This window comes from Pipra filicauda, unplaced genomic scaffold, assembly GCF_003945595.2.
Source record: "Pipra filicauda isolate LSUMZ 115617 unplaced genomic scaffold, ASM394559v2 scaffold202_size1376763_pilon, whole genome shotgun sequence".
Classification (NCBI taxonomy): domain Eukaryota; kingdom Metazoa; phylum Chordata; class Aves; order Passeriformes; family Pipridae; genus Pipra; species Pipra filicauda.
Genome location: NW_024104313.1, coordinates 809,608 through 835,147, shown reverse-complemented (window position 1 = coordinate 835,147; position 25,540 = coordinate 809,608). Strand labels below are relative to the sequence as shown.

The window sequence follows — 25,540 nt, the reverse complement described above, 5'->3', positions numbered from 1 at the left end:
AGTAGCATAACTAAAGTCCTATAAAATGTCTTCATTTGAGGGAAAAGTAGCATAGAAAGAAAAGGGTTGCAGTTTACCTTTCAGCATCAGTTTTTGTTTTGTATTGCTTTCATAGTTCATATCCTAGGCTGCAGAGGTTCTGTCTCTTTAAAACTGCAGCTAAGTTAGCATTGCTCTGAATAAATACCAATGACAAATTAATTAGTATGATGGCTCTTTTTAACAGGGGTTCCAGTGTCCCTGAAAATGATCGACTTGCTTCAATAGCAGCTGAGTTGCAGTTCAGATCCCTTAGTCGTCACTCCAGTCCCACTGAAGAGCGAGAAGGTGATTGTCACAGTAACAAATTGTGACCTGGATGTGCAGATGGTCTATGTCATTAACCTATTTCTCTCTGTTCCCTGTTTCTTACCCTTTTCAAAAATTTTTTCACCTCTTCACATTTAAAAATCATAAGATTTTTAACTTTACAGCTTATATTGTCGAGTAAGTTTTTCTCCTTTCAGACATATCTGCTATTCTCTTGCCTTTCATATTGTTTCTAAATTGTATCTGAAGAGATGGCCTGGTGTCTTACTAAGTCCCAGTGTTCAAAATGAAATTAGTAACATGATTTCTGAATTATATAACCCATTTAATAGTAAATTCTGAAACACTGTTAACGAGGTATGAACTGGACCCTTCAGGACAGTGAAGTGTTTTCTGTCCAGTTCTTTATCACTGCAATATTCATATTAGAAATTAACTTGCTGTTAATTGAATCCTGGAGGAAGGGACCGGGTGTGTGATTAATATCCTGATTAGGGCTCCTCCTTCAGGTTTTCCCAGCCCCTGTATATATGGTATTTATTGCAACAAATACCTTGAAAGATTGTGCAAAATAAAAGGAAGTACAAAATCTGCATCAGAGTTCATACTGTGGTCATCCACACTGGATTTCAAAGAGAGAAATGCCTTAAAAATTTATATTAAGAGGTATAGGGTTTTTTTTCTTTGTTTTTAAGCAAATGTTGAAAATATTGTCTGCCTTGTGCTTATTCCAGTTTTTATGTATCTGTGTGAATTGGAAGCTGGCTTAGGTTGGAATGAATACAGGCCTTATTCTAAAGAACCCCTAGAAAATTGTTTTCCTGTAGCTGTCTTGCATATTTGATTCTGATTAACCTGTCTTGAAGTGCTTCCCTCAGTTGTGGAGGGAGATCTCTGCTTATATATAAATTAAATTCTATTTCATAACTTGTTTTCTAAAGAGAAGTTAATTTTTGATTCCAAGAGCATATATTGCTATATGTGTAGGATCTCAGCTTCTGCTGAATATAGTGGCATACTTAATATGAGATAAAGCTACTTTTGTGCTCACACTGTTATTTCTCTAGAGCCATTGTATCCAAAAGGAGATTCAAGTGGTTCATCCCGGCGGAGTTGGGAGCTCAGAACATTAATCAACCAGACCAAAGGTAGGTGTTTAGGAGTCACTATAATGGAATGTCTGTTAAACTGCATTACGCTCTAATGTAATGTCTGTACTAAAAGGTTGAATTTTACTGTTGATTGTGAAGAGGTTTTCACAGCTTTATATGTAGGAAGGGGAAAAAATAAAATCCTGATGGCAGGTATAAGATACTGCTAACAAGTCACAAGGTGTATTCTCTTGGTGTAGGTAGGAGTAAGTAAACTTCATAAAAGTTAATTCTTTTCAGTTTCTGAAAGATACTAGCAGTGTTCTACAAAGTTACTAGTCAATTTGTTATTACATAGGAATTGCAGAAGTTTGCTGTAGCTATTCAGTTCCCAATTATGAATTGCATGACAGTAGGAGGCACTTCTTCACTTCCCAAGATCTCTCCCTGGTGTGGGATTTTCTTCTTTAGGGTGTCTAACAGTGTGTCCTAAATTCAAGGCTATTATAGGGCCCTTTCCTATTTGTCCTGCTGCTGATTTTCATGAAACTTAGAGTAACTTGATTACTTCAGACACTCCTGTACTGTACAGATACATGAAGCTTGCTTGCCTATATTGTGGCAGAGTGGAACCTTGTGAAACATTAGAAAAAAATTTGTCACATTAAAAACTGGTCTCATTATGTGGCTTAGACATAATGAGGAAGAATTACAAATTCTTGTTCTGAAATCTAGAAGTCTTACTTTTTGTTCAGAACATAAATACTGATGGAATTAGAGTTTGTTTGAACAAGAAAAGAAGAATGAGGGAAAACTTGAAAATTTCTAGAAGACTACTGTAATGGGAACTGGTTTTACTGTCCACTGTGAATAAGCAAAGATTTTGGCTTAAAACTACAGCAAGGCATATTTAGTGTAGAGGAAGTGGTATTAATTATAGGTGGGGAGTAGAATATATTATTTGAGAGTATCAGTATCTCCATCTTTTGGAGACTGTTAGGAACAGGTTAGACTATTGGTGTCAGCAGTGACAGGTGTTTAACTTCTGTGCTTTACAAGGAGGGGATGAAGTAATGCTGCCCTGACATCTCTTCTGGCCTCACTCACTAGAATTCTATTTCAAGATAAGGCTTGAGAGCTCAAGTTTCTAATACCTCTAAATCATTGAAATAACAGATGCTGTCAGTTTTTCTCTGTAGAGCAAAACCTTACCTGTCCTTTCCTTAGTGCTTTTAATGACCCTAACATATTTCCACTATCAGAGGTTAGTTACATGTCAAATGCAAACAAGTGTGTTGCATTTCACACATTTAATTCCCTTGAATCAATAAGAGATGATTAGGAAAGTACCCATATTCTTGTTTTACCTTAGTCTCATATGTGATTCATAAGTGATAGTTTCATATGTGATTGTTAAAATGTCTTATTCTTTTCCTACATCTAAAAACTATTTTGTGAGTCTAATTTAACTCTGGTCACTTCATTTGATATCAAAAGGTAACAAAATGTAACTATGAATATTTCTCAATTGTTCATTACTCTTTTTAGACACTGCCTCCAAGCAAGCACCGATGGAAGCTGTTCAAAAGTCTGTTCAGTTGTTTGAAGAGAGGAGATACAGAGAGATGAGAAGGAAGAATATCATTGGCCAAGTTTGTGACACACCGAAATCTTATGACAATGTCATGCATGTAGGTTTGAGAAAAGTGACTTTCAAGTGGCAGAGAGGAAACAAAATTGGTATGTCCATTATACTTTCATTTATCAGGCTAAAATACCAAACTTAGAATTTTTGAAGGAAATCTTAGATTATCTTTTAAAATCATGGGTCTCCGCATAGGTAATTTCAACTTTACTGAAATTAGAATGTTAAAATACAAAATACTGTTGCAGCTAGGATTTTCTTAATGTAGAACTTCACTGAAATTTTCATTGCTCAAATAAGAAACAAAAAAGGAGAAGGATTTGGTTAGGACAGTTATTTAGATATGATCCTGTGATGTCTGCATATGTTTAACCCTCTAAAATGCTTGAGTTCTGCATTTGGAAGAACCAGAATTATTAATGGAAATGAGCTCAAACTTTGGGATTTAATTCACCAATCTTGTTTCCCCCATATGATCATTTTTTACTCTCTGGCTTGGGATTTTGGGGGGAAATCCTTATGTTCATGAGAAGTTTTCTTTCAGGTCAGCCTGTTAATGTGTTTTTACCTTTAATCAGCTTGAATTCAGGTCGATGAATGTGGTATTAGTTGTTAGTTAAAAGCTACTTGAAGTTTTAAATTAAAATACAGGTAAAGAATGTTGACAAGCTGTTTTCAGTGATGTTTTCTTATTGCAGTTGATGTACCTGTTGCTAATTGAATGTAGTGTAATTAATTGTTCTTATTTTAATTTTGCAGGTGAAGGCCAGTATGGGAAGGTCTATACCTGTATCAGTGTTGACACTGGAGAACTGATGGCTATGAAGGAAGTGAGTACTGTGTATACAAGAATCACTGCTGCTCATGCTTTTTTTTCCTAAACTACATGTATGTGACTTAGCACGCATTGAGGGTTTCTGGACACTGTTGTGAGCTAACTGGGAAAGGATGGGAAGACATATTTTCTTAATGTAGCCACAGCTACTCTTACCACTTTTTCCTCCATAAGTTGCAGTTGCTTAAAGCTTTCTTCTTTCACCCTATAGCTTTCAATTTAAATTTATGTAAAATGGATAATGTGTTTCTTACTAATCTCATAGGGATGTTGTGAACTTAATGAATGCTTGCTTAATATATGTGAACTCCCATTAAGAGATCTTCAATAATTTTTAAATATTAGTAAAGACTGTACACAAACTTGTAGTTTACTTTGCAGTGTTTCCTCTCATGTTTTATTACATTTTTCTTCGTTCCTTAGAGCAAAAGGTAGGAAGTGTGACATTATATGTTTTTCAGCTTCTCCTGTAGTGAGCTAGGTTGAGTCACAAAACTGTTGACTAACCTGGTGGGTACAGAAAATCTGATTTTCAGGATAGAAGTAAAGCTGTGTAGGTGTAGAGATTTGTTTCCCCTACAACACCTTTCTTTTTGAAAAAAAATATGGTTTTAATGCATTTCTACATCTTCAGACAACTGTGAGTGTCAGCTGTTCATAACAGTTACCGTGCCAGCACTGGATGCTACAGCAGTTACATTTTATGAGCCAGTTCTTCCACACACGCAATACTTACGTGATTTTCAGTGTGTAAAAAAGCAGGAGTGGGCTTGTGCTTAACTTGTATCATACTTATTCACTGACTAATACCAACACTTGGAATTTTGTTGTTGTTACATTTTTTTCTCTTAATGAAATAACATTCCCCCCCATCAGTAGCACTCTGTTTCTGTAATTCAAAATTGCTTTCTAGATGTAGATGCTTTTTACAGATTAACATGTGTGTGCTCTTGAGCAGAAGCTCAAGTAAGTTTATAAATACACCTTGTTTGACAGACATTTCACTAGTAGGCTAAATATAGGCTTGCATGCAAACTGTTTGCAACTTCCCAAATAAAAGGCTTTTCTGAATTTCTTAAAGAATAACTTGAGAGAAGAATGATTTATTTTTAAACTGGTTAAAAACACTGTGTTCCCCTGCCCTTGCCCCAGGATTTCTTCAGACTTTACTGTCTTAATCATAGGGTCATTAAAATTGCTTCAAATTATGGTGGACAAGCTCTGCTACAAATGCACAGTATTGCAAGTATGTATTAGGAAATACATAAAATACTTGAATGTCATTTGTCACCTTTTTATAATCTTCATATATTTAATTTTACCACTGTTTGAGTAAAAACTGTATCCTGGAATTGTTACACAGAACCCAACAATCATAACATCCTAGCAACTGAAGGCAAAATATGTGCATTTATTTCTTTAGCAGTTGTCCTGCACTCAGTTAATGAAGCTTCTGCTTTTGACAGTATGGTAAAAGGAGCATCTTCTGTAACTTGCTATTCATTTTGCTTTTCTTTGTGTGATCAGAAACTTTAAATCAGTTTTTCAGAAGACTTGGTAACTTTTTTTTTCTCCAGGAACAATCCATCACAGCATATGGTAGGAGAAGTAATGAAAACCTGTTTCTTTCATGAAAAACTTTGATTTTATTTGTTCCCTGCCACACCTTTTCCTTGCAGCTCCCTCATTCTCACTGAAGAAGACCCAAAGAAATCTCTTAGAATCTCCAGTGATGAAGTACCTGGCAATTAGTCCTTCTTGAATGATAGCTCTCACTGATGTTGCTTTCAGATTCTCTTGTACTGTGTCTGTCTACCACATTTAAGCTAGATGGCAAGCTTGGAAGGGATGTATATCTGCACATATGTGTATTTATACATTTAAGTAACAGCACTTTGTTCTTAAAAAAAAAAAAAAGAAAGAGAAGAAAGCTTCCCCCTCCCCCCCAGTGTTTTTTGGTTTATGTTGAGTTTAAGATGGGTTGTTTGCTTCGGTTTTTTTTTTTTGTTCCTTATTAATGTCAAATAATAACAAAATGATGACAAATCTTCTTGCAGATAAGATTTCAACCTAATGATCACAAAACCATCAAAGAAACAGCTGATGAACTGAAGATTTTTGAAGGCATCAAACACCCTAATCTGGTTCGTTATTTTGGTGTGGAGCTCCACAGGGTAAGAAAACATAAATTTGGGCTTTTTTATATGGCAGAGGAAATATTAAGAGCTTTGTGTTATTGGAGGTTTTACATGAGAACATTCTAGTTCATCCTAATTGTCTGACTGTTTCTGTGAATAGCAGTGTGTCTTTTTTTCTCTGAATATTGAGACCTCTGAAACATAGTTTGGAGAAAGCTTTTGGAACTGGTACATAAACAGAGAAGGCTCACAATAAGTGAATAGAGTGAGTAATCCTGTAGCTATTCTATGCTGTTAGTCTGTTGAACTGCTCTAAAAGCAAGCTATATCATATATGGAATGGTAACTTCTTTGTGTAGATAGCCTAAACCTGTCACTGTTAGTAGCAAAGGTTGTACCAGTATCATATAATGTTAAATCTTGGAAAAAATTTATGCTGGCATTTAAATCTTGATGCCAGACAAGTATTGGAATTCAGCTAGCATGTCTTTAGAATGAAAAAACAAGTATTCTTGCTTGAGCAGCAGAACTAATGAAATGTGTTTTTCTTATGGAGCTGGATTCCAGAGTTGTGTGCTGAGATACCCAGCTTTTTATTATTCTCTGCTTCCCCCATGCTCTTCCCACTTATGCTGGGGGTCTTGAGTCCTGGTGTCTGGCTGGGAAGTGCTGAGTGGATCTGACTGACTTGCTCAATATGAATTAGTAGATTTGCTGACCCACTGCTGGTTTAAAAGGGGACAAAGGCTGCTTTCTGTCTGCATTTCTCTACTTGGGGCCACAAATTTGGATGTCTGTGCCACTGGGTCATTGGTTTCTCAGAATAGTTTCTAAGAGCTTAGTGTCTTTTCCATCTTTTTATTTTAATTGAGTCTGGCTGAAATCGACTGGGCTTGGAGGCAGAGAATGGGAACAGTAACCTGACTTTTCCTTAAAGTGAGTTAGAGTTGGTGTACTTGTTCAAGCCACAGAAAACAACAAAAACTTGCCCATCCCAAGCAATTAAGCAATCAACACATGATGTTGCAGGAACTGGGAGAAAGAGGGGATAAAAACCAAGCCCAAAATATCATTTAGCTTGTTTTTTCTTTTTTCTAAATAAACCAAAGATCTGTTTGGATTTCTCTGTAATATACCTGCAAGATTTCCAAAGTGTCTTTTGGTTGATGCCAAAGTAATGTATTTTTATACACCCAAATACTAGCAGTTATGTACAAATGATGCAGATAGATATGTAGCAGAAATTTTCCATAGCTGTGCAATAGAATATATTAGGTTGCAGCATGCCAGAGAGAATAGAGTTCTGAAGAGATGATTTATTAGATATTCCATGGTAAGAGATACTTCCATTAAAACATTACATGATATTTTCTTTGGTCTTTTCATGAACAACAAAGGACGTAAGGAAAACTTGGTCCTAATTCAGTGTTTAAAAAAAAATAAAAATTATATCCAATCAAATCCGGTTTGGTTCCCACAACAGGAAGAAATGTACATCTTCATGGAGTACTGTGATGAGGGCACTCTGGAGGAAGTATCAAAACTGGGCCTTCAGGAGCATGTCATTAGGCTCTACTCAAAGCAAATCACGATTGCTATCAATGTACTACATGAACATGGTATTGTTCATCGAGACATTAAAGGTAATGTTAACCAAAAAAGGTAATGTTGTTGTTTCAGTGTGGTAGATGAGAGCAGGGGAAAGAATGGGGGAATATATTTGCAGATTTAGTGTGCATTATTTATAAGCCATTAAATGTATGAAGCCTTCCACTGACTCTTGAGTTTACAAATTACTGGCTAGTTACATGCTCTTTTTTTTTAAGTGTAGATCATAAAAAATATTCACAGTTGTCATTTCAAACTCATAAATTGTGCCCATGATTTATATATTTTCTCTGGAGGTTGTTGAGCTTGGACAGTTGTTAAAACAATCTTAATTATTAGTCACCGCATTTTTAGTAATAATGTACTGAGTTATGCTGTTTTTTTCTTGTCTGTGCAAATAACAGTGGTGTTTTCTAGAGCTGACAAGCAGTATACAGTGCTAGAATTGAGCATCAGAACTTTTCCTTGTGATTCCATTTTCCCAAAGTGTTTAAACGTAGTAAATAAAAGTAGTAATAAAAACCTTGTTAAAAGAAGTTAAAGGGATATCTTAAAATTACTTACCTAGTGGTTTTTTCCATACATTTATCTTCTCATGCCTGGCTGTCAGTATTTGCTTACAAAATGAGCAGATGTGGACTACAGTAACTAAAGGGGGGTTGGTTTTGGCATGTGTTTAAGGCACTCAGTGTCAGTCCTCATTCCAAGTTCATTTTTCTTTGTCTGCGCCTTCCAACAACATCCTCCATGTCTAGTTATCTTGGTTTTGTTAGTCTGGCATACTTTGCTCACCAGTGGCAGAAAGTTAACCAAAGGCAGAGGAAACAATGCACACAATGTGCCCTGTGAATGCTCATTTTATGGCAAGGCAGTGCAACCCAACGATGCTGGGTTTCTATGTCCCTCTTGCTCACAGGGTTTTGAATCACCGCAGCAGTGTAGGAGGTTCCCAGTTGCTCTTGGTCCTTTGGCCTCGTGCTTCTCATTTGGGAAAAGAACTAAAGAACTATCTACGATCCAGAGGCCTTCCACCCAGGTAGGCCACTCTTGAGTCAGTTTGGCTTTTTTTTTTCCTAGAAAACACTTTCCCTCACTCCCATTCCCCAGCAATCTTACCTTTTCTGGTTCTCCTTCCTCACCAAAGGTTTCTCTCCAGTTGTGGATTTCCCTTTGTGCTTTTCACAGTGCCCCAGTGCCCTCCTTTGCCCTTTTCTTGATCATTCCATGTCCAGGTTATGCTTAACTGGATTACTCTCTCCTGGAAGCTCGTTGTGATCACAATCCAAGGCTGGCTGACAGGGATTTCTTTTGTGCTGCTCAGTGTCATTGCTGATATCTGGATATATTTCCAAATAGGTCTTCTCTTCAGGGAAATGCATGAAGTGAGAAGAGCTGTTTAACAGAACTGTAATGGGGTGTTATCTGAGGGCATTTCTGTTGCAACAGGTTCCTCCTGTCAAATGTTGGGGAGTTTCTTAAGAGTAACAGCAGTTTTAAACAGAGGGTCACTGCAGACACATCTGTGTACAGACCTTCCTGAAACTTTGTGACAGAACATGAAGACAGACCACAGAGGGTATTTTTACAAAGGATACCTGATGTTGCATTAGAAGGCTTTTGCTCTGTCTCCTTTTATGCTAACATTGCATCCCCAAATTTTCAGGCTAACAGCAGTAAAGAACACTTTGTTTTTAATTTTAGTTCTTGTGTAGATAGGTACTCTTATTTTTCTGATAGGGAAGAATGATGTATCAGACTGTTAAAACTGCTTCCTATGAAAATCTTGCTGTCAGATTACACTACATCTCTCATGGCATGTTTGCTAAACATTACTGTGGATCTGTTTCTTCTAGCAGCAGATAAACAATTCTTATAGTAATTGTTTATCTGTATCCCACAGTTGGTGTCTGCAAGCACTGTGTGCTCAAAAATAGGCTTTTGGTTAGCAGTGTCCCTTTGTGCCACCATTGTCTTTCAGATGCTATTGTGGCATCCAGCTCTATGAGGGTGAAAAATGTAGCAAGATTCAGCTGCCAAAAACCATGGTTTGCCACAACCTGCGGCTGTGAGGGCAAACTGAGGGTCATGTTGGCTTGTTACATTTGTTGTTATATTTTTGCTTAATCTGCATCCATGTGAAAAGTAGGTGGTGCTAGTATGTAGCAGAAGATAGTATTTTAGGATACTCTTTTAATCTTTATCTGGGTATTAAATTTTAACCCCTGTGGCTAAACCCAGTTTCATCAGTTGGAATTACTTCAGTTTTTGTCAGGAAGCTGTTCTGCGCAGTGATCGAGAAGGGTGGAATAGTTAATGCTGAAGGGAACCTGTGGACATCTAGTCAAGCTCTCTGTTCTAAACAGGTCCAGCCTCAGTATCAGATTCAATGCCAAATTTGATCAGATTGGTCATTGTTGAGATATGTGTATCTGCAGGGATGGAGATGCTCTCTTCCAATGATTGATCTATCCCTGTTGTTAGAAACTTATTTTGATACCTCCCTGGAATTTGCAAAGGTTGCTGTTGTGTTATCATTTTACAGTGTGCCCTTGAGGAAAAAGACTTTGCATAGTCTTGCTGTCCTCCCATTACCCAGCTGAAAACAGCAATAAATTCCTCCGTGCAGACGCTCCCCCTCCTTCAAGCTAAACAAACCCATCTTGCAGCCTCTCCTTGTACGTTGTGTGCTCCAGCCCTCTGACCATCTTGATGCCATCTGACCATCTTCTTCTGGGTTTGCTCCAGTACGTCATTGTCTATCTTTTACTGGGGAGCCTAAAAGCAAGTTGCAGCACTCAAGGTGTGGTCTCAAGTGCTGAATTGAGAAGAATTAATGAGACCATGCCTCGTGCGTTCTCTTCAGGAGAGAAGGGCACATTCCTGAAGAGTGCTTGGATTGTGCTTTCAGCATGAATACAGAAAAGGGATTGTATCTGAAGCTTTATTAAATCAGAAACCTGTGAATGAGATAGTCCAGGCCAAAAAGTCTTCATCAGACTGCTACTGTATTACTGTCTTCTTGTTAACTTTGTTGTTAGCTCAGAACTCCTGCCATTCCTGTCTTCCTGATGAGCACAAGGCAAGGAAGGTCATTCAGCAAGAGACAAAAAACTGTTCAAGAGAAGGCTATGGGCATGTGTCATGCTTTCAAAGAGACTAAGTAAAAGAGTATGCCAAAGCTGATTTTTCTCATCCAGGAGTAGCATTTGGCCTGCTTGTTTCCTGAATCAGTTTGGCTGCTGCACTGCTTAAGCACTGCTGAGAAATGTCTGAGCTCCTCTTTTTCTGGAATTATGCCACAGCCTTTAGTGGGGCTTTTGGTACTGCTTTTTGGACTCACAGGATTTCCCCCAAACCCTTTGGACTATCATGCTAGTGCAGTTTTCACTGTGCTTACTATGGGGCTGATTTGGCAGAGGTACAGGGCGTGAAACTTGAGTTTAAATGGTTTTGGTCATGACTGTTGTTTTCTCTAGCAGGAGTATGGCTTCTGACATTAGCTCTTTGTTTGCAGTTTGCCCAGAAGGTTGTCCTGCTGTGGTATCGCAGCAGGAGGGCTGTGCAGAACTGGGCAACCTCTTGCCTCTGCCAAGTACATCCAATGAAGGTGCTTTTGATAGTGTAGGTGTAGGGGGAGGGAAGGAACAGATGGACATGCGGTGCCTTTCTGCTGTGTCAGTGGTGGTCTCTTGCTTAATTTTGCCCATTAACTGTGCAGATATGGTAGGAATTCTGTTACATTCCCAGTAGCATTAACTGTCAAAACTAAAAAGCATTGGCCATCCTCAAAGTACTGCCCTTTTGTCTACTCTCCTCTTACTGAGGTCCTGCTGGATTCTGTGCAGGTTTCTTTAAGAAGGAGACCCTTTTAAAGACTCCTTCCAGAGTCTGGTCTTGGTTTCTGAACAAGCATCTTACAAAACAGAGGCTTCAGCAGACAACACATCCAGTGGAAGCCTTATTCAGCTGACATAAAGTGTCAGCAACATGAATCTTCTAGTGCTGTCTCTTTCTTCTTGGGGAAACTTTAGTTTAGTGCTTTGTTCCATTTAACGGTTCCAGGTGCTTTCAGGAAGAGGGCTCACAGGAGCTTTCATGGTAACACTTATGCTGAATTGTAAGCACTTTTTATTAAAAGGGACAAACTTTGGTTTGAAAGGCCTTAGAAGTAGGTTCTGAACTGTAGGAAACAAAGTTATGCCAATAGCATTCGACTTAGAAGAGAGATTGTTGCACTGTAGCACTACCAGGCTCCACCCACTGTAGGTAGTTGAAAACTGCTTTTGTAGCCTTCTCTGAAATTTTCATGTGGCTTTCTTGAGGAATGGAAACATAGGTTTCCAAAACATCCTTGAAAAAGTGTTTGTTAGTGATGGCTATTTTTTGTAAGCTCTTTGGGCTAAGTGCGCCTACTTTCTCTCTGACAAGCAACTGCTTGAAAATCATTAGAAAAGCTGTTGGCAGTAGTTCAAAGGAAAAAGCAGGTGTCACTCTTCTAATGCCAGGAGTCTTAATGTCTCACGAAGCTGCCTTCTTATACTCCTTTGGTGTGTTTCTGGATTCTCATTCATTCAGGAAACTGAGGGATGGTCTACCCAGCTCCATTACACATGCCTGTGATTGCAGGGTGACTCTGGACATGTATGTCCCTCTGATAGCAAAATGCAGAATCCAGCCAAAGAATTCTGGTGTGTGTGTAGGCATCTGAATGCTGGAAGTGGAAAACCTATGGACACAATGTGCAGAAGAGTTGTATTCCCTGAACCTTAGTTCTTCTTTCAGAACTTGTAAAAGCCTACAATACTTAAAGGTTGGAATTTATTTTTGTTAATCATTTTGCTCCTCCTTTAATTGCAGTTCTGTGTAATTCCTCTTGGACTAAATAGTTATCAACCATTCTCACAATAGTTAGAGAGCCCTTTGAGAAATGGGCAGGATTTTGGCATCATTGACCCTGCACTGCCTTTTTTAACTTGAGCTTTTTGAGGATCTTTTTTGAATATCTTGGGGATACCCAGCCAAGCTAACTGGAAAAAGTCATTAACTAAGACAACACAAAGGAGGAGCAGCCAAGAATTTCTGCACTGACCTATGTTCAAGGTGGAACAGAAGTGAGAAACTTTGGAAGGTTTATTCACATGAACCATTTTTGAATTAATCTTTTGTGTGACTTGGGAAGAGGCTAGGTGTAATGAAATCCCCAACATCTACCTATTCCTAGAGTAGGAATTCTACTCTAGGAATATTGTCCTAGAATAGGAATAAATTCTACACTTTTCTTCTGTGCATACCATCCATCTTAAGAGAGATCACAGCTGAAGCTGTTTCTGCCAGGTGATACTTGCAACCTACTTGTGGCTTCATTGTGATACTTGCAGAATCCAGGCTTTGGCCTGACATATATAGTGAACTCCTTCTGCTGTTTTCTGTTGGCTGTCAACATGCATTTTGGTAGGATGTTGAGTGAAAGAGAACCACAGGTTGTCAAAACCACTTGGCTTATTTTGCAGTGTTATGTTGAGCAAGTGACTTGAAGCCAACTGCAGATTCCCCTTGGAGATTTTTAACTATCCTAGAAACTTCATTCTAGGGTAAGCAGGCAGTATAGCCAGCTATTTTAACAGTAGCCTTCCTCCAAAAATTACTCAGGAAGTAGAGTGCAATAGGAGTAGGCATTTCGTAGTGTATGTAATAAAGTGCTCTAAGCTCCATTTTGCAAGCTGTGACCATATAATCATTAAGGTTGGAAAAGACCTCTAAGGTCACAGAGTCCAACCTTTGACCGACCACCACCACACCAACTAGAACATGGCAGTAAGTCCACATCCAATTATCCCTTGAACACCTCCAGGGATAGTGACTCCACCACCTCCTTGGGCAGCCTGACCACCCTTTCAGTGAAGAAATTCTTCCTGATGTCCAACTGGAATGTCCCCTGGTGCAGCTTGAGATTATGTCCTCTCATCCTGTCACTGGTTGCCTCGGGGAAGAGACCAATCCCCACCTGGCTACAACCTCCTTTCAGGTGGTTGTAGAGAGTCATGAGGTCTCCCCTGAGCCTCCTTTTCTCCAGGCTAAACAACCCCAGCTCCCTCAGCTGCTCTGCATAGGACTTGAGCTCTGGAATGCTCACCAGCTCTGTTGCCCTTCTCTGAAGTTTCTCCAGCACCTCAGTGTCCTTCTTGAAGTGAGGCACCCAGAACTGGATACAGTTCAGCCACGCTAGGTGCTGAGTACAGAGGGACAATCACTTCCCTGGTCCCACTGGCCACGCTGTTTTTGATGACAAGTATGGTATCTCTGTCTTGACTCAGCAGAACTGAAAAGATGGCTGGTGGGAGATTTAACACTCACAAGGAGAAGTGCTGGAATTCCTGTATTCCTGGAGGATTAATTTCTTGTAACAACCTTGTATGGAAAGCTGTTGAATTTGCCTGCCGTACTGCTTTGTGTTTTGAACACTTGTTGTCAACTTCCAGTACGTTTTGTGATAACACAAACCCACCAAAACATCTTTAATGCTATCATGTTCTACACTTAATCCACAGCTAAAGATCTAAGTGTGAATTCAGCTATCATCCACTGTGTAATTTCCAAGGGTATATATATTGAGAAGCCTTCATTCCTCAATTCAACTCTGGTTTAAACAAGTGTTACTGTGTTTTCTTGTGTTTCCTAGGAGCCAACATCTTTCTTACCTCATCTGGACTGATTAAACTAGGAGACTTTGGCTGCTCAGTGAAGCTGAAGAACAATACCCAGACAATGCCTGGAGAAGTGAACAGTACCTTGGGGACTGCAGGTAAGGAAGCTTGTGCTATGCAGGTACTTGTCTACTTACCCATAAAAGAAGATATCTTTGCCAAAAGTCTGGGCTGGAGTAAAACCTTGTGCTTCAGGGAAACTTGATTTTACCTCAGCTAGTTCTGCTTTATATCCAGAAGCCAGACAATCAGTGAATGGTATAACAGGACAGATAACACTGTATTTATCTGGTAATCATAAAGATGCTGGAGCTTGTGTTTTCTGGGGTTGTATCTTTCTCTGCAGTCTTACTGAAACAGTACTCTTCTTACTAAAGAGCTCCTTAATCTATTTTCAAAAAAGGGCAATAACTGAAAGCATGTAGTGTAGCAGCATTTTCACTGTCACTTTTCAAACTGAAAAACATTTATGCTGCAAATGTGTCAAAGAACAAGAAGCTAGCAAATGGCAAAACTTGGCAAGAAAAGCTGAGTAGTAGTTCATTACAGATGTATTAAAAAGCATTTGGTTTACCGAGTTAGTCACTTGATATATGCTGTTCCTTCTGCTGTATGAACTGATGGCATCGTATATGTTGTTTCAAAGCATACATGGCTCCAGAAGTGATTACTAGAGCTAAAGGAGAGGGACATGGACGTGCAGCAGACATCTGGAGCCTGGGCTGTGTTGTTATAGAGATGGTCACTGGCAAGGTAGGGATGTTTCATGTGCTGATGTTTCTTAGCAGTTTCTCTGCAAATTCTGGTCCCACTCTCAGCAATTTGTCACACGTAAGTCTGCAAGTCATGGGGTGGTTTTTAATTTCCTGGAGTACAGAAATACGTGCTCTAGTGGATAGCAAGTTACTCACTAAAGCTTGCACTTAGCAATGCTGTTACCTCTTGCAGAGGCCTTGGCATGAATATGAGCACAACTTCCAGATCATGTATAAAGTGGGGATGGGTCATAAACCTCCTATTCCTGACAAGGTGAGCCCAGAAGGGAAAGACTTCCTTTGCCACTGCTTGGAAAGTGACCCAAAGATGAGGTGGACGGCCAGCCAGCTCCTCGATCATCCTTTTGTCAAGGTTTGTCTGATGACTTCAGCTATAAAAACTGCAGACGGGAATCGGAAGCAGCTTTTAGTTGGCTTCATTGTTTGCAGCGATGCCACCAGGGCTTGGTATCAAGTTGACGCTGTCCAGAAAACGTGGTGTGGAAACTTTCCAGAAGCACATGTGATGTTTTTAGCAAACATTTGACTATAGGACCTGGTTGTGCACCATGCAATGAACTTTCACAGCTGTTTTGATATGCATTATCTTTATGTTGACAAGACTAGTCAGGCTTCAACTCGGTGGTAGCTCATTGGATCTGAAGGGCTCTGTGCTGAAAACTTTAGCAAGTACCTATGTACAGGTTTCTAGAGATAAAGGCCTCCTCCATAAAAAGTGAAACCAGCACATGATAGAGAACTCCACCATCCTTCTGTGTAAGGGTCTGCTTTAAGTTTTTATTTGAACTTAAGTTCATATTGAATGTTCATCTGGCAGTTGGTGTAACAGTCTGCAGTTATTGCATGAACTATGCTGTGAGTATTTAAGTATAGGCAAATATTCACAGCTACAAATTGAGGTAGATTAGTAACTTCTTTGAAGAAGTACAAATGTTATTGAATTCTGTCCCATTTTCCAGCACAAAGTTGTTCACTCTGGTGCTCTGGTTCAGTAATAGTGTGTTTGAGATCATCATACCCATTCCTCATCAGGGCAACTGTAGCCAGATCCCCTCCATCACAGAGGCAAAACAGGGCTTTAGGCACCTAAGGGTTGCATGGTGACAGTGGGAATGGCAGTACACTCGCATATAAATGCTTGTTATGCATTATCTGTGTAACAAGGGAGAAGGAAGAAGCTTCAGAGATGTCTGAAAGGTGCTTAAGAAATTGATTTGTTGTCATCTTCTCGCTGCAGTACGGAGACCACTGAAGTAACTGCCTTTTGCTTCCTTCACAGGTTTGCACAGACGAAGAATGAAGTTACTCAGTCTCTGGCCTTTTTTGTTCTGACAAGATTTTAATCACTACTGTATGTAATATTTACATAAAGACTGTGCTGAGAAACAGTATAAAAGTTGACCTTAACGAAGACTGCACAAGTGACGGGCGTCACTTTCTCTGCTGCTCCTGTACATTTTACATGGCACATGTTGCTCACGTGACGGTGTCCGCAAGTTGGAAGAAGCTGCATGTTTCAGTGAAAGTGCCATTACTACTGTATATGGACCATACCTTTTGTTCTTTCTCCTGTTTCTCATTTGATTGAGAACTGTAATGTTAATATGTAGTATTTTTGAACTCTTTAGGTTCAGAAAAATGCTGTAGTGTTATCAGGCGTTATGGACCTTGTTTTTTAATCTGTTTGAGTGCACTGACTGTGAACTTTTACTGGTTTTTTTGTTTATTTGTTTTTGGCAAGCTTCAGATTTGTTATGCACAAGGCTAATTAATGAAATTTTAAAAAAGTTTTTTCTCAATAAATGGTTTATTTTAGGAGATGTTGGTAAAGGGTTTTTCTTCAAAAAAGGGGGTCATGTCACATTCTAAACTTTTTTGCAACACTTGTGTAAGACTGCTAATCTAATCTAACTGGAATAAGCTGCTCTTATTGCAATAGTCAATGTTTTGTCAGGTTTCAAGATGTGCAGTGCAAGATGCTTCTTACACAAGTGATAACAGATTTAAGGTTCCCCCCCTTTTATGTTCTTCTGAGGAAAGGTGGTGATGGGCAATTCCTGACACTACTTATTATCTCAAGGATAACTTTCTTCTTGAATGTGTGCCATGGGAACAGGGAGTGCTCTGCATGGCATTTCTATGGTCTAGAGAACTGTTTAAAATTATTCTTGTGTTCTGTTTGGCAAAACCAAGAACTCACTGTTAGCTTTATAAAACTGATTTCTGATCCTCGGCTTTGATTTCTCTACCTCACCCCAGCTGTCATCAGTCTCAGATAAAGGAAAGGTAAGAAGCGGTGAGCAATTGGAAGAAACAGCCTGCAACACGTAATCTAGTTGATTGTTTGACTTGCTTATCACAAACTGGTAACTTAAAACTTTACTTGTAAACATTAGTGCAAGTTTATATATTCCTGTTACAGCTTTAGACTTAAAATAGGAACTTGCTTTTAGTATTTGGTTTAATTCTAGTGTCTTGTCTCTTCTCCTAATCCACAAGTCCTTGGTTAGTCCCAGGTGGGGGGTGAGCTGTTGAGGACGTATCACAAAATGACATTTCTAGAAAAGTATGAGCCTTGCTGTGCATGTCACGTGTGCAGTGTATTTAGGCTGTCAAAAAATACAATGCTGAATTTAAACAAAGACTGCCCCTTCTTTTCAGCTCTCTATTTTCAGTTATATGATAGGAGGGGAAGTATGTTGTCATCCTCAGCAAAGGACTGTGAAAGTAGTTGAGGTAGAAGTGCCCCCAGGCTTGCTGTGTTCTTCAGTTTGCAGTGTAACAAAAGTATGTGAGTGATCTGTGTCCTTACTTGCCTTGTTCCACATGCCCTTGTAGCAAACAGGAACTGTGGACAGCTTTTAGGAGTCAGGATAGGGGTGACAAACTGTTACTGGTTTGTTGTTGCCAAGCAAAAGAAAACTCATTCATTGCACAATGGCTTTTCATACTTTTATTTTTGTATAAACAAACATTAAGACTACTTTTGTTAAGGCAGTTGTAGAACGTACAGTTGCTTGTGGGGATGAGGGGCAAACACTGCTTCCTAATGACCTATGTCATTCTTTTAATACAGTGAACTGGAATAGTTTAACTTTGGCAAGTACCATTAAGCTTTCCCTCTTTGTCAGTGAGTGCTGGAAGGGCCCAGTGGTGCAGTTCTTGTGCGCTGGGACTTGGAGAAGTACTTAGGACTGATCAGGAGTGGCATGTTTGGCCCTCAGCCTGTTCTAAGGGTTGGTCCTAGGGAAAGGGGTATGAAATAATCTGAGTACTCTCAGAAGTATTTACATGTTTGGTATTTTCCTCTGGGAGAAGTGGCATTGGATGCAGTTGGAGAGGAAAGGGCTGAGATTCCTAAGGAATATTAAATGTCTTCCCCACTATGTGTTAAATTTGTGACCCTTTAAAAAAGGCAAAACAGCTGGTCTCTGTCACTACATGAATACGTATTTGCTGCTCAGAACTACTCACCTACCACCCTGAGAAAGGCCCACTGTATCTGCCAGGTAATATGTACAGTAAAATTCTCTCTCCCCCTTCCACCCATTTGCAAACTCTTGTGTACAGTGTCTTCAGGTCTGGCTCACTAATGTGCCTGCTCATTACTACAAAATAGCTTCAGACTACACCTTATAATACTCAGTTTTTCACTGTTAAGATTGTTAGAGCAAACAGAGGGCATGTGCTTTATTAAATGAATAGCAGTGTAAGCATGGCAGTATTTTCTGCTCTTGGGCTCTTTTTCATGTCTTGGAAAAACTACAGTAGAGCCCATGTTTGTGTTCATCGCATCACCCAACCTATTCCAGAAAGCTTCAGAGCATAGGGAATGCATGTACACAAGACATGTGAGGAAAAAAGCCCCCAAAACTAGTCTCTCACACTTCCCATAATCTATTCCTTCCTTCACCTTGTAAATTTTCCTGCCTCCTCTACCAGTAAACTTCACTTACTGCCCCATGCTACAAGCACTACTCCACCTGCTCTTTAGGTGCTGCATATTAAAAAGGTGAGTTTCTCTATTATCTGATACACTGAACAGCTCATACATATTTCATGGAATGATTCATATTCTGGTGTATTAGCCCCTGTTTCTTCTGGCCTCAGTTTTATTATAGGAAAAGAGAAATGTTTTCATACCAGCTGCTAGAACTAAGACTGCCCATTTTTTTCACTAGAGACTATCCCTGTTTAATTCTACGTGCAGTGGAAATGGACTGTCTTTGAAAGTGCCAGTCATAATCTCTGCTGCTAAGTATCAGGATCTGTAGACTTTAAAAGATAGTGGTTTTTTCCAATCATAACTGCTGGTATTTAGAAGTCCCCTCTCTTACTTTTCCTTGGGTTTTTTTTTGTGTTCTGTGGGTTTTTTTCTTGTTTTCTGTGATTCTATGAAGTTCTTCTTAGTAATCTGCAGATCCTTTAACTCTGAAAGTTTAAAAACAGGAGGCCTCTGCCCTGAAATCAGTACCAGGAAGGTCAGAGCAACACCATTTTCCCGAGGAGCTTGATTCTAGTTTTATTTAATTCAGAAGGGGGTCTAATCAAGTCCAGACAGATATAAAAAAAACTGAACCATATTGCTGCCCTAGGTCTTTGTCCTAGTTCCCCTCTTCTCCCCAAAAGAAAAGATAATTTAACTATTACCACAGGCTGCTATGAGGCACCAAGTAAACTAATTTATAAGAAAAGACAGACACACAGATTAATTAGGATCACTACATTATGGGTGTGGTGCATACATTTTAATGCACACTTCGCATTATTTCACTACACCACGCCCAGTTATTTTCTTCTCACCATTGCTAGGAAGGCCTAGAATTTTAAGTAGTGTTTAAAGCCCAAGGGAATTTTATTATGTCAGTTTTTCCAAACCATAAATAGAATTTACTCTCAGAAGAATTACAGGTTTCAGCTATCCCTCAGATGTATGGCCTCAGGAAAGAGATGGCAGTGGCTAACTTAGCTCTGCTCAGGCCACAAGGCCAAATTTTGCTCCAGGTTATGCTACTGCAAGGCTCTGATGTCTGGATGTCCAGGGTCTGGCTGAAGTTTTAAAGGACCCCATAGTCACACTGTGGCAGTAAGTTCTAGATGTACAAAAACTCTATACTGCAGTTCTACCAGTTCAACTGAGCTGCTTCAGTCCAATACTGGTATAACCAAGCACAGCATCTTACTGTACTGTATTTAAACACTGACAGATTATGGTTGTTAAACTGCGTGATCTACACAACTATCAATTTTAATCATCTTGTAACAATCTCCTGACATTAAAGCCTGCACCTCTGGTTAGTTTCCAGGTAAAGTCTCTTCATATAAGCACGCCGGAATTTATTTTTTTTCTTCAAAACTTAAGACACTTCATAGGAAAACAAACCAACCACACAAATGCAAACCTGTTGCGGAGAGGATATGAAGGAGTGCATCTTTCAAGCGTGTCATCAGCCCAAACTCCCAGAGAAAAACAACAGGAGCACAAATTCGGATATGCATGGCAATTGCCCATCCTACCTCTCCTCTGATCTCACTTGAAGGACTGTGATATGCACTTAAGAGTTTTCAGCAGTTGCATTTGTTCCCTTTGGATTGAAGCAGTCTCTGAAGATACTACTTTCACTTCTGCTTGTTTTCATTGTTGCCATAGGTGGAGCCCTTGTTTATTTCTGTAACCCCGATCATCCATCTGACACCAACAGAAGCTGCAAAATAAATACAGTTAAAAGCTGCACTGCAGGCAAGGACTGCAAGATCTGCACAGGTGAAAGAGACCAACAGTGTTCTCAGCCTTACAGCAGCACAGCATTAAAGGTAACTGCCCACACTACCCTGGGTGACCTTCAATGGGAGGTGCATTTGATGCTCCCATACCTCCATATCAAGATATTTGCTGATGGCACCTCATGAAGGAAGGCCAGACATGTCCTCTCCCACCAGTAGGGAAGAGGCTACAAGGAACCAACATGGGTGTGAGGCACAGGCATGATATGCTCACCCCTGTTAAACCTGGACAAGGCCAGCTGTGTAACGGGATGCTTTGGGGCTGCCAGTGTTTCCTGGCTTTAGTGAGTCGAGTGATGAAGTGAACTAATGCACATGTCTGCATGCAAGTTGTGGCAGGGGAAGGGAATTCTGCTGGCTTTCAACAGCCCCCGTGCCTGGTAGAGCACAAGCAAGCACAAGGGCACTTCAGATTTTGATAAAAAATGTAAATTGTAATGGATATGTCACAAGAGGCCGGGTTAAATTAAAAGACTTATAGCTGATTTAGTGGTAATAATTCACCATATGCAAGGATTATTTTATTTATTTGTAGCACCTAAAGTGACTAAGTTAAATGCAACTTAGCCTTAACTCCTTGCCTGACAGTTTGGTTTTTTTTGTCAAGGGGCTCAGCTGTCCAAAATATTATTCCCTAAGCTTCTGCTCAGCTGCTGTACATATCCAGAACTGCCATGCTTTTTTCAGGCCTAAACCTACTTTGAAGTCACAAACACCTTCCCTCTGCTCAGAATGCTTTTTCAAAAAAAAACCAAAAAACAAAACCATCCAAACCAAACAAAAAAACCCAAGAAAGCCACAATCCTGCCCTAAAGCCTCCATATCTCTCTTTCTGACTGATGGTGAAAAGGCCCAGTACTGTGAGATGCTCTGTCTCATCCCCATCGGTCTTTACTTCTCTAAGATGACCATGGACAAATTCTTACCAGCCAAGGGACTCGTAATGGTTAAGTCAGAGCCAGAGATCACTAAGAGAATCCCAAGGCTTCATACCACTACCAGGCACCACTTGTGAACAGCAGGGCTGATACAACACCTTGTGTCCTGGCATTTGTTGCTCTTCAGCATTTGAATGGGAGAGGGCTGGCAGCTGGCAGCCATTGCTGCCCTGTGCTTTACCAGTTGCAACTTGGCATTACAATATCAGCCCCAAAAACTTCACTAGAGACTTGTGTTTTGTAGTATGACAGTAAATTGACAGTTTTTAGAGTGCAAGTGGTAACTGGACACCAGAGGTGAGTCACACATGATGTGACACCACGATGGGTGGACAGTGGGAAGCTGGTCTGTCCACAGGGCTGCCCTCAGGTCTTTTGGATGCCAGGAAAGCAAGGCCCTCTCACAGGCAGAAAGCTATGCAGTGAACAGCCCAGAAAGGGAGCTGGTTCCAAGGGAGTTCACTGTCGCTCACACTCCACTGTCAGTCTACAAATAGAAACACACACAACTGAAACAAGCAAAGAGTTTCACTCTCACAAATAGACAAGACAAAAAGAAAACCATCTCTGACATTTAACTGGCCACGAGCTGGGGAAGAGAAGAGAAGAGAAAGATCCAGCATGTAGCCTGCAGTCTGGGATCATAACATAATAGTAAGTATGAAATCATTAGGATTTTAACCACAAGGGATAGAAACAGCATCTGGACATGGACACAGAGCATAAATAAGAGCAGCTGTTATAGCAACCACACAGCACACTGGAGATTTCATCCAGTTCCAAGAATGCCACTGCCTGGATACAAAAAAATACCTAGTTCAGCAGTTTGGATGTCTTTTTTTGACCCACTCCTTTGTCCCTGTTAGAAGCTGCCACTGCCTTCTGTCCTCATTTCACCCTGTAGCCCTCAGCACCCTGGGGAAGGTGGGGTGCAACAGGAAGGGACTGCTCATGTTTGCCAAGCCTGTGGAAGCAAAGTGGGGGTCAGTGCTGGGGTGCATCCCTGGTTTCTCCCTGCACTGCCTGCCTTATCTCACAACTCTCCTGGAGCCTCAGTGCATACCCTAGTGATACTATCACATTTAAGGATTTATTCAGTTGTTTTAAATACAACTATAGTAAGGGTAACTTTGCGTGTTTTACTTCAAGAGGTAAAAGGGAGATCAAGCAGGAATTGTGCCTAAATTATTAGCAGTGATAGTTTAAATCCACCCTGAGAAAAGCATGAGGGAAGCTATCAGCTCAGGCATCCCCGCACTGCTCCACAGCAAATGGCAGAAGGTAACAGAGCTCCTGCCATCTTTTTGTCCATCATTACTCAGCATCCAAAAGATGCAGGAGGTTGCTGAGGACCTTCTCTGCCTGCTGGAGCACTGGAAGCTGAGGGAGGGCTGAGCTAACACAAATCAACAGAGCCAATACTGTAATCTCTTTCTTGGAATATATTTTAGCTCCAAGAAAACCACCACCTCCACACATAGTAAGTATCACATCCTTCAGCAAAACCCTAGCTCAGAGCAAAGAATTTCCACCTTTCTCTCACACCTCAGAATTTCATCTCGTCTGTTACCTTGCCTTTGTACCACACAGCAAGTGCTATAAGCAACACAGCAGGTAGGGGCATAAAAATTTCCCATATATTGTTTGCTGTACACTTGAGTTATATAGGTAATACATTGAAATTAAGATGTGTACAACTAAAGATTACATGAATGGTAGAAATTCCCACTGAATTCCCACTGAGGGCCTATCTTACATTCTATGAAGAGAAGAAACAAGCAACAATAAACCCCCAAATTTTGGGCACCAGGCTGAAAGGCCAGACTGTCTCCACCAACAAGCAGAATCAATACAGGCAGAATCCTGCACATGATTTATATCCTTTTGGAAAATTTACTATAACACTGCTGGCTTGTGCTGTCCTTACCTTCCATCCATCTCAGCCTAGGGACACCAAGAGCCTCACTGCCCAGGTCACATCATGCTCCAGCCCTTTGGTTCACACTCTGCACTTGGACACTGTCGAGTCCTCGAGGACTCACTCACAGTTTGTACTATACAGCACACATACAACAGCTCCCACAGGATCCAAGCTGGCTAATTACTCCTTACACTTAGTTCAGATGAAACACTTCTCTTGCCTATAACTGATATGTAATTGCTGGCCCTGTGCCATCTGCCCAGATGCCATTGTGCTTTTAGCATTAAACATGTAAGAGCTGCTTCTCCCTTTAAAAGCCCAGAAAAGCCCACTCATCTTTTCCCCTTTTAACTGCTGTCGACAGCTCTATAATAAATTACTTCTAAAGCATGAAGGGTGTCCTCCTCAAGTTACCAAAACATGAAAGGCAACCCCTACTGGATTCTTTGAAGCCAAATGAGACTAGGGAAGAAGGGAGGAGGGGGAAAAAAAGAAGCTGCTGTCAAATACAAATGCTGACATTTGACAGACATGCTCACTGCTTTAACACCAAAATATCAGCACCAAGTTTTAAATGGCAGTTGTGAGCTAAGTACATAGATCTCTTGCTATGTGTCCTGTGAAACTAAACCTGGTTTTCAAAAGAGACTTTTGTCTCTCAAACTCTTTGAGCATTTATCTTCTGAAGCAGTGACTGCCTTGTGTTGGTTCAAGTAGTATCACAAAGGGCTCCCGGTCCCAGACCAGTAGTCAGATACGAGGACAATGAGATGATAATTGGGAAAATAAATAGCCAAACTGCTGCACAGCAAAGCAAGAGGGGATGGTATTTGCAGTATAAAGAGGAGACGTCATTTATTTAGGGCTGAAAGAGTTTGAGCTGAACCAGCAGAGCTGGTGGTTATTCATTCCTTGGATCTGAAAGTTAGGGTCTGAGGTATTACAGTCCTTCCACTCCAGCTGAAGTGGAGCATTTCTCTTAAGGCTCTTTCCACCTGAATAGCCAATTACTTACAAGCCAGTAAGTGTTTTACTGGAGGCCATAATAAGATATGCAAAGGACAAATGACAATCTAGAAACAATGCAGAGGATACCAAGTAAAGCACCTCTTAGTAACTCTGCTCTTTCCTATCAAAACCTATGGAAAGGTTTATCTTGTGCTGTCTACACCTATATCAGATACTGCCCTTAAAACCAGCAATCTATGACAATGGGCTATTAGGGATTCCAATAAGCTTCCCTGGAATATCAGGTGAGCTGTCAACTTGCCACAGAAAAAGAATAAACACTACCTGTGCTGCTTCCATTACCGAATAGTGAGAAAAGGTCTACTAGAAGCAATGTGAAAAGCCAGTTTTATCATCTGATAAAGCCCTCCAATCTACAGAAAAACCTTCCTTTTACATTGTTAAGCCACCAGGTCCCAATTACCATTCACACTGGAAAAAATGGCAAATACAGTCCTCCCTGCTTTGCTACAAACTGGATATGCTTGGCAGGCATTTCCAGATGGCACCAAGAGTCACAGCCTCCAAAGGTACGTTTGTGTCCGTGTACCACTGTCTCCCAGTCACTGCATAAGTCACTTCTGAGCCCTTGACTAAAACTGGAGACAAAGTGCAAAATAAAATACTGGTTGTTCCTCTGTCAGAAGATGGTTGCATCACACCTAGAACATTCATGACAGAGATACCTCTTAGGATATAAAACACAGTTTGGGGACAATGGCCTTGCTCCAGAAACTCAGTTATTGGTTACTAAAGTCAATGTGACAGCTTGGGCTGAAGTTT

At 40.2% G+C, this 25,540-nt stretch overlaps 2 protein-coding genes across 9 annotated transcripts in view; one reads left to right on the top strand and one right to left on the bottom strand.

Moving 5' to 3' along the window:
• The window catches only part of MAP3K4 (mitogen-activated protein kinase kinase kinase 4), a 68,012-nt gene extending 51,088 nt beyond the window's left edge, over window positions 1-16,924 (top strand). For all 5 annotated transcript variants that reach the window (XM_027729499.2, XM_027729497.2, XM_039380804.1 and 2 more), the window contains 10 exons: window positions 227-327; window positions 1,377-1,457; window positions 2,949-3,140; window positions 3,805-3,875; window positions 5,938-6,054; window positions 7,502-7,661; window positions 14,306-14,428; window positions 14,977-15,083; window positions 15,279-15,458; window positions 16,386-16,924. In XM_027729499.2, coding sequence (XP_027585300.1) covers window positions 227-327; window positions 1,377-1,457; window positions 2,949-3,140; window positions 3,805-3,875; window positions 5,938-6,054; window positions 7,502-7,661; window positions 14,306-14,428; window positions 14,977-15,083; window positions 15,279-15,458; window positions 16,386-16,406 — 1,153 coding nt within the window. In that variant the 3' untranslated portion in view covers window positions 16,407-16,924. The remainder of the gene's footprint in view (window positions 1-226; window positions 328-1,376; window positions 1,458-2,948; window positions 3,141-3,804; window positions 3,876-5,937; window positions 6,055-7,501; window positions 7,662-14,305; window positions 14,429-14,976; window positions 15,084-15,278; window positions 15,459-16,385) is intronic.
• Window positions 16,925-18,044: 1,120 nt separating this feature from the next.
• The window catches only part of AGPAT4 (1-acylglycerol-3-phosphate O-acyltransferase 4), a 71,102-nt gene continuing 63,606 nt past the window's right edge, over window positions 18,045-25,540 (bottom strand). For all 4 annotated transcript variants that reach the window (XM_027729510.2, XM_039380806.1, XM_039380805.1 and 1 more), the window contains one exon: window positions 18,045-20,811. In XM_027729510.2, coding sequence (XP_027585311.1) covers window positions 20,726-20,811 — 86 coding nt within the window. In that variant the 3' untranslated portion in view covers window positions 18,045-20,725. The remainder of the gene's footprint in view (window positions 20,812-25,540) is intronic.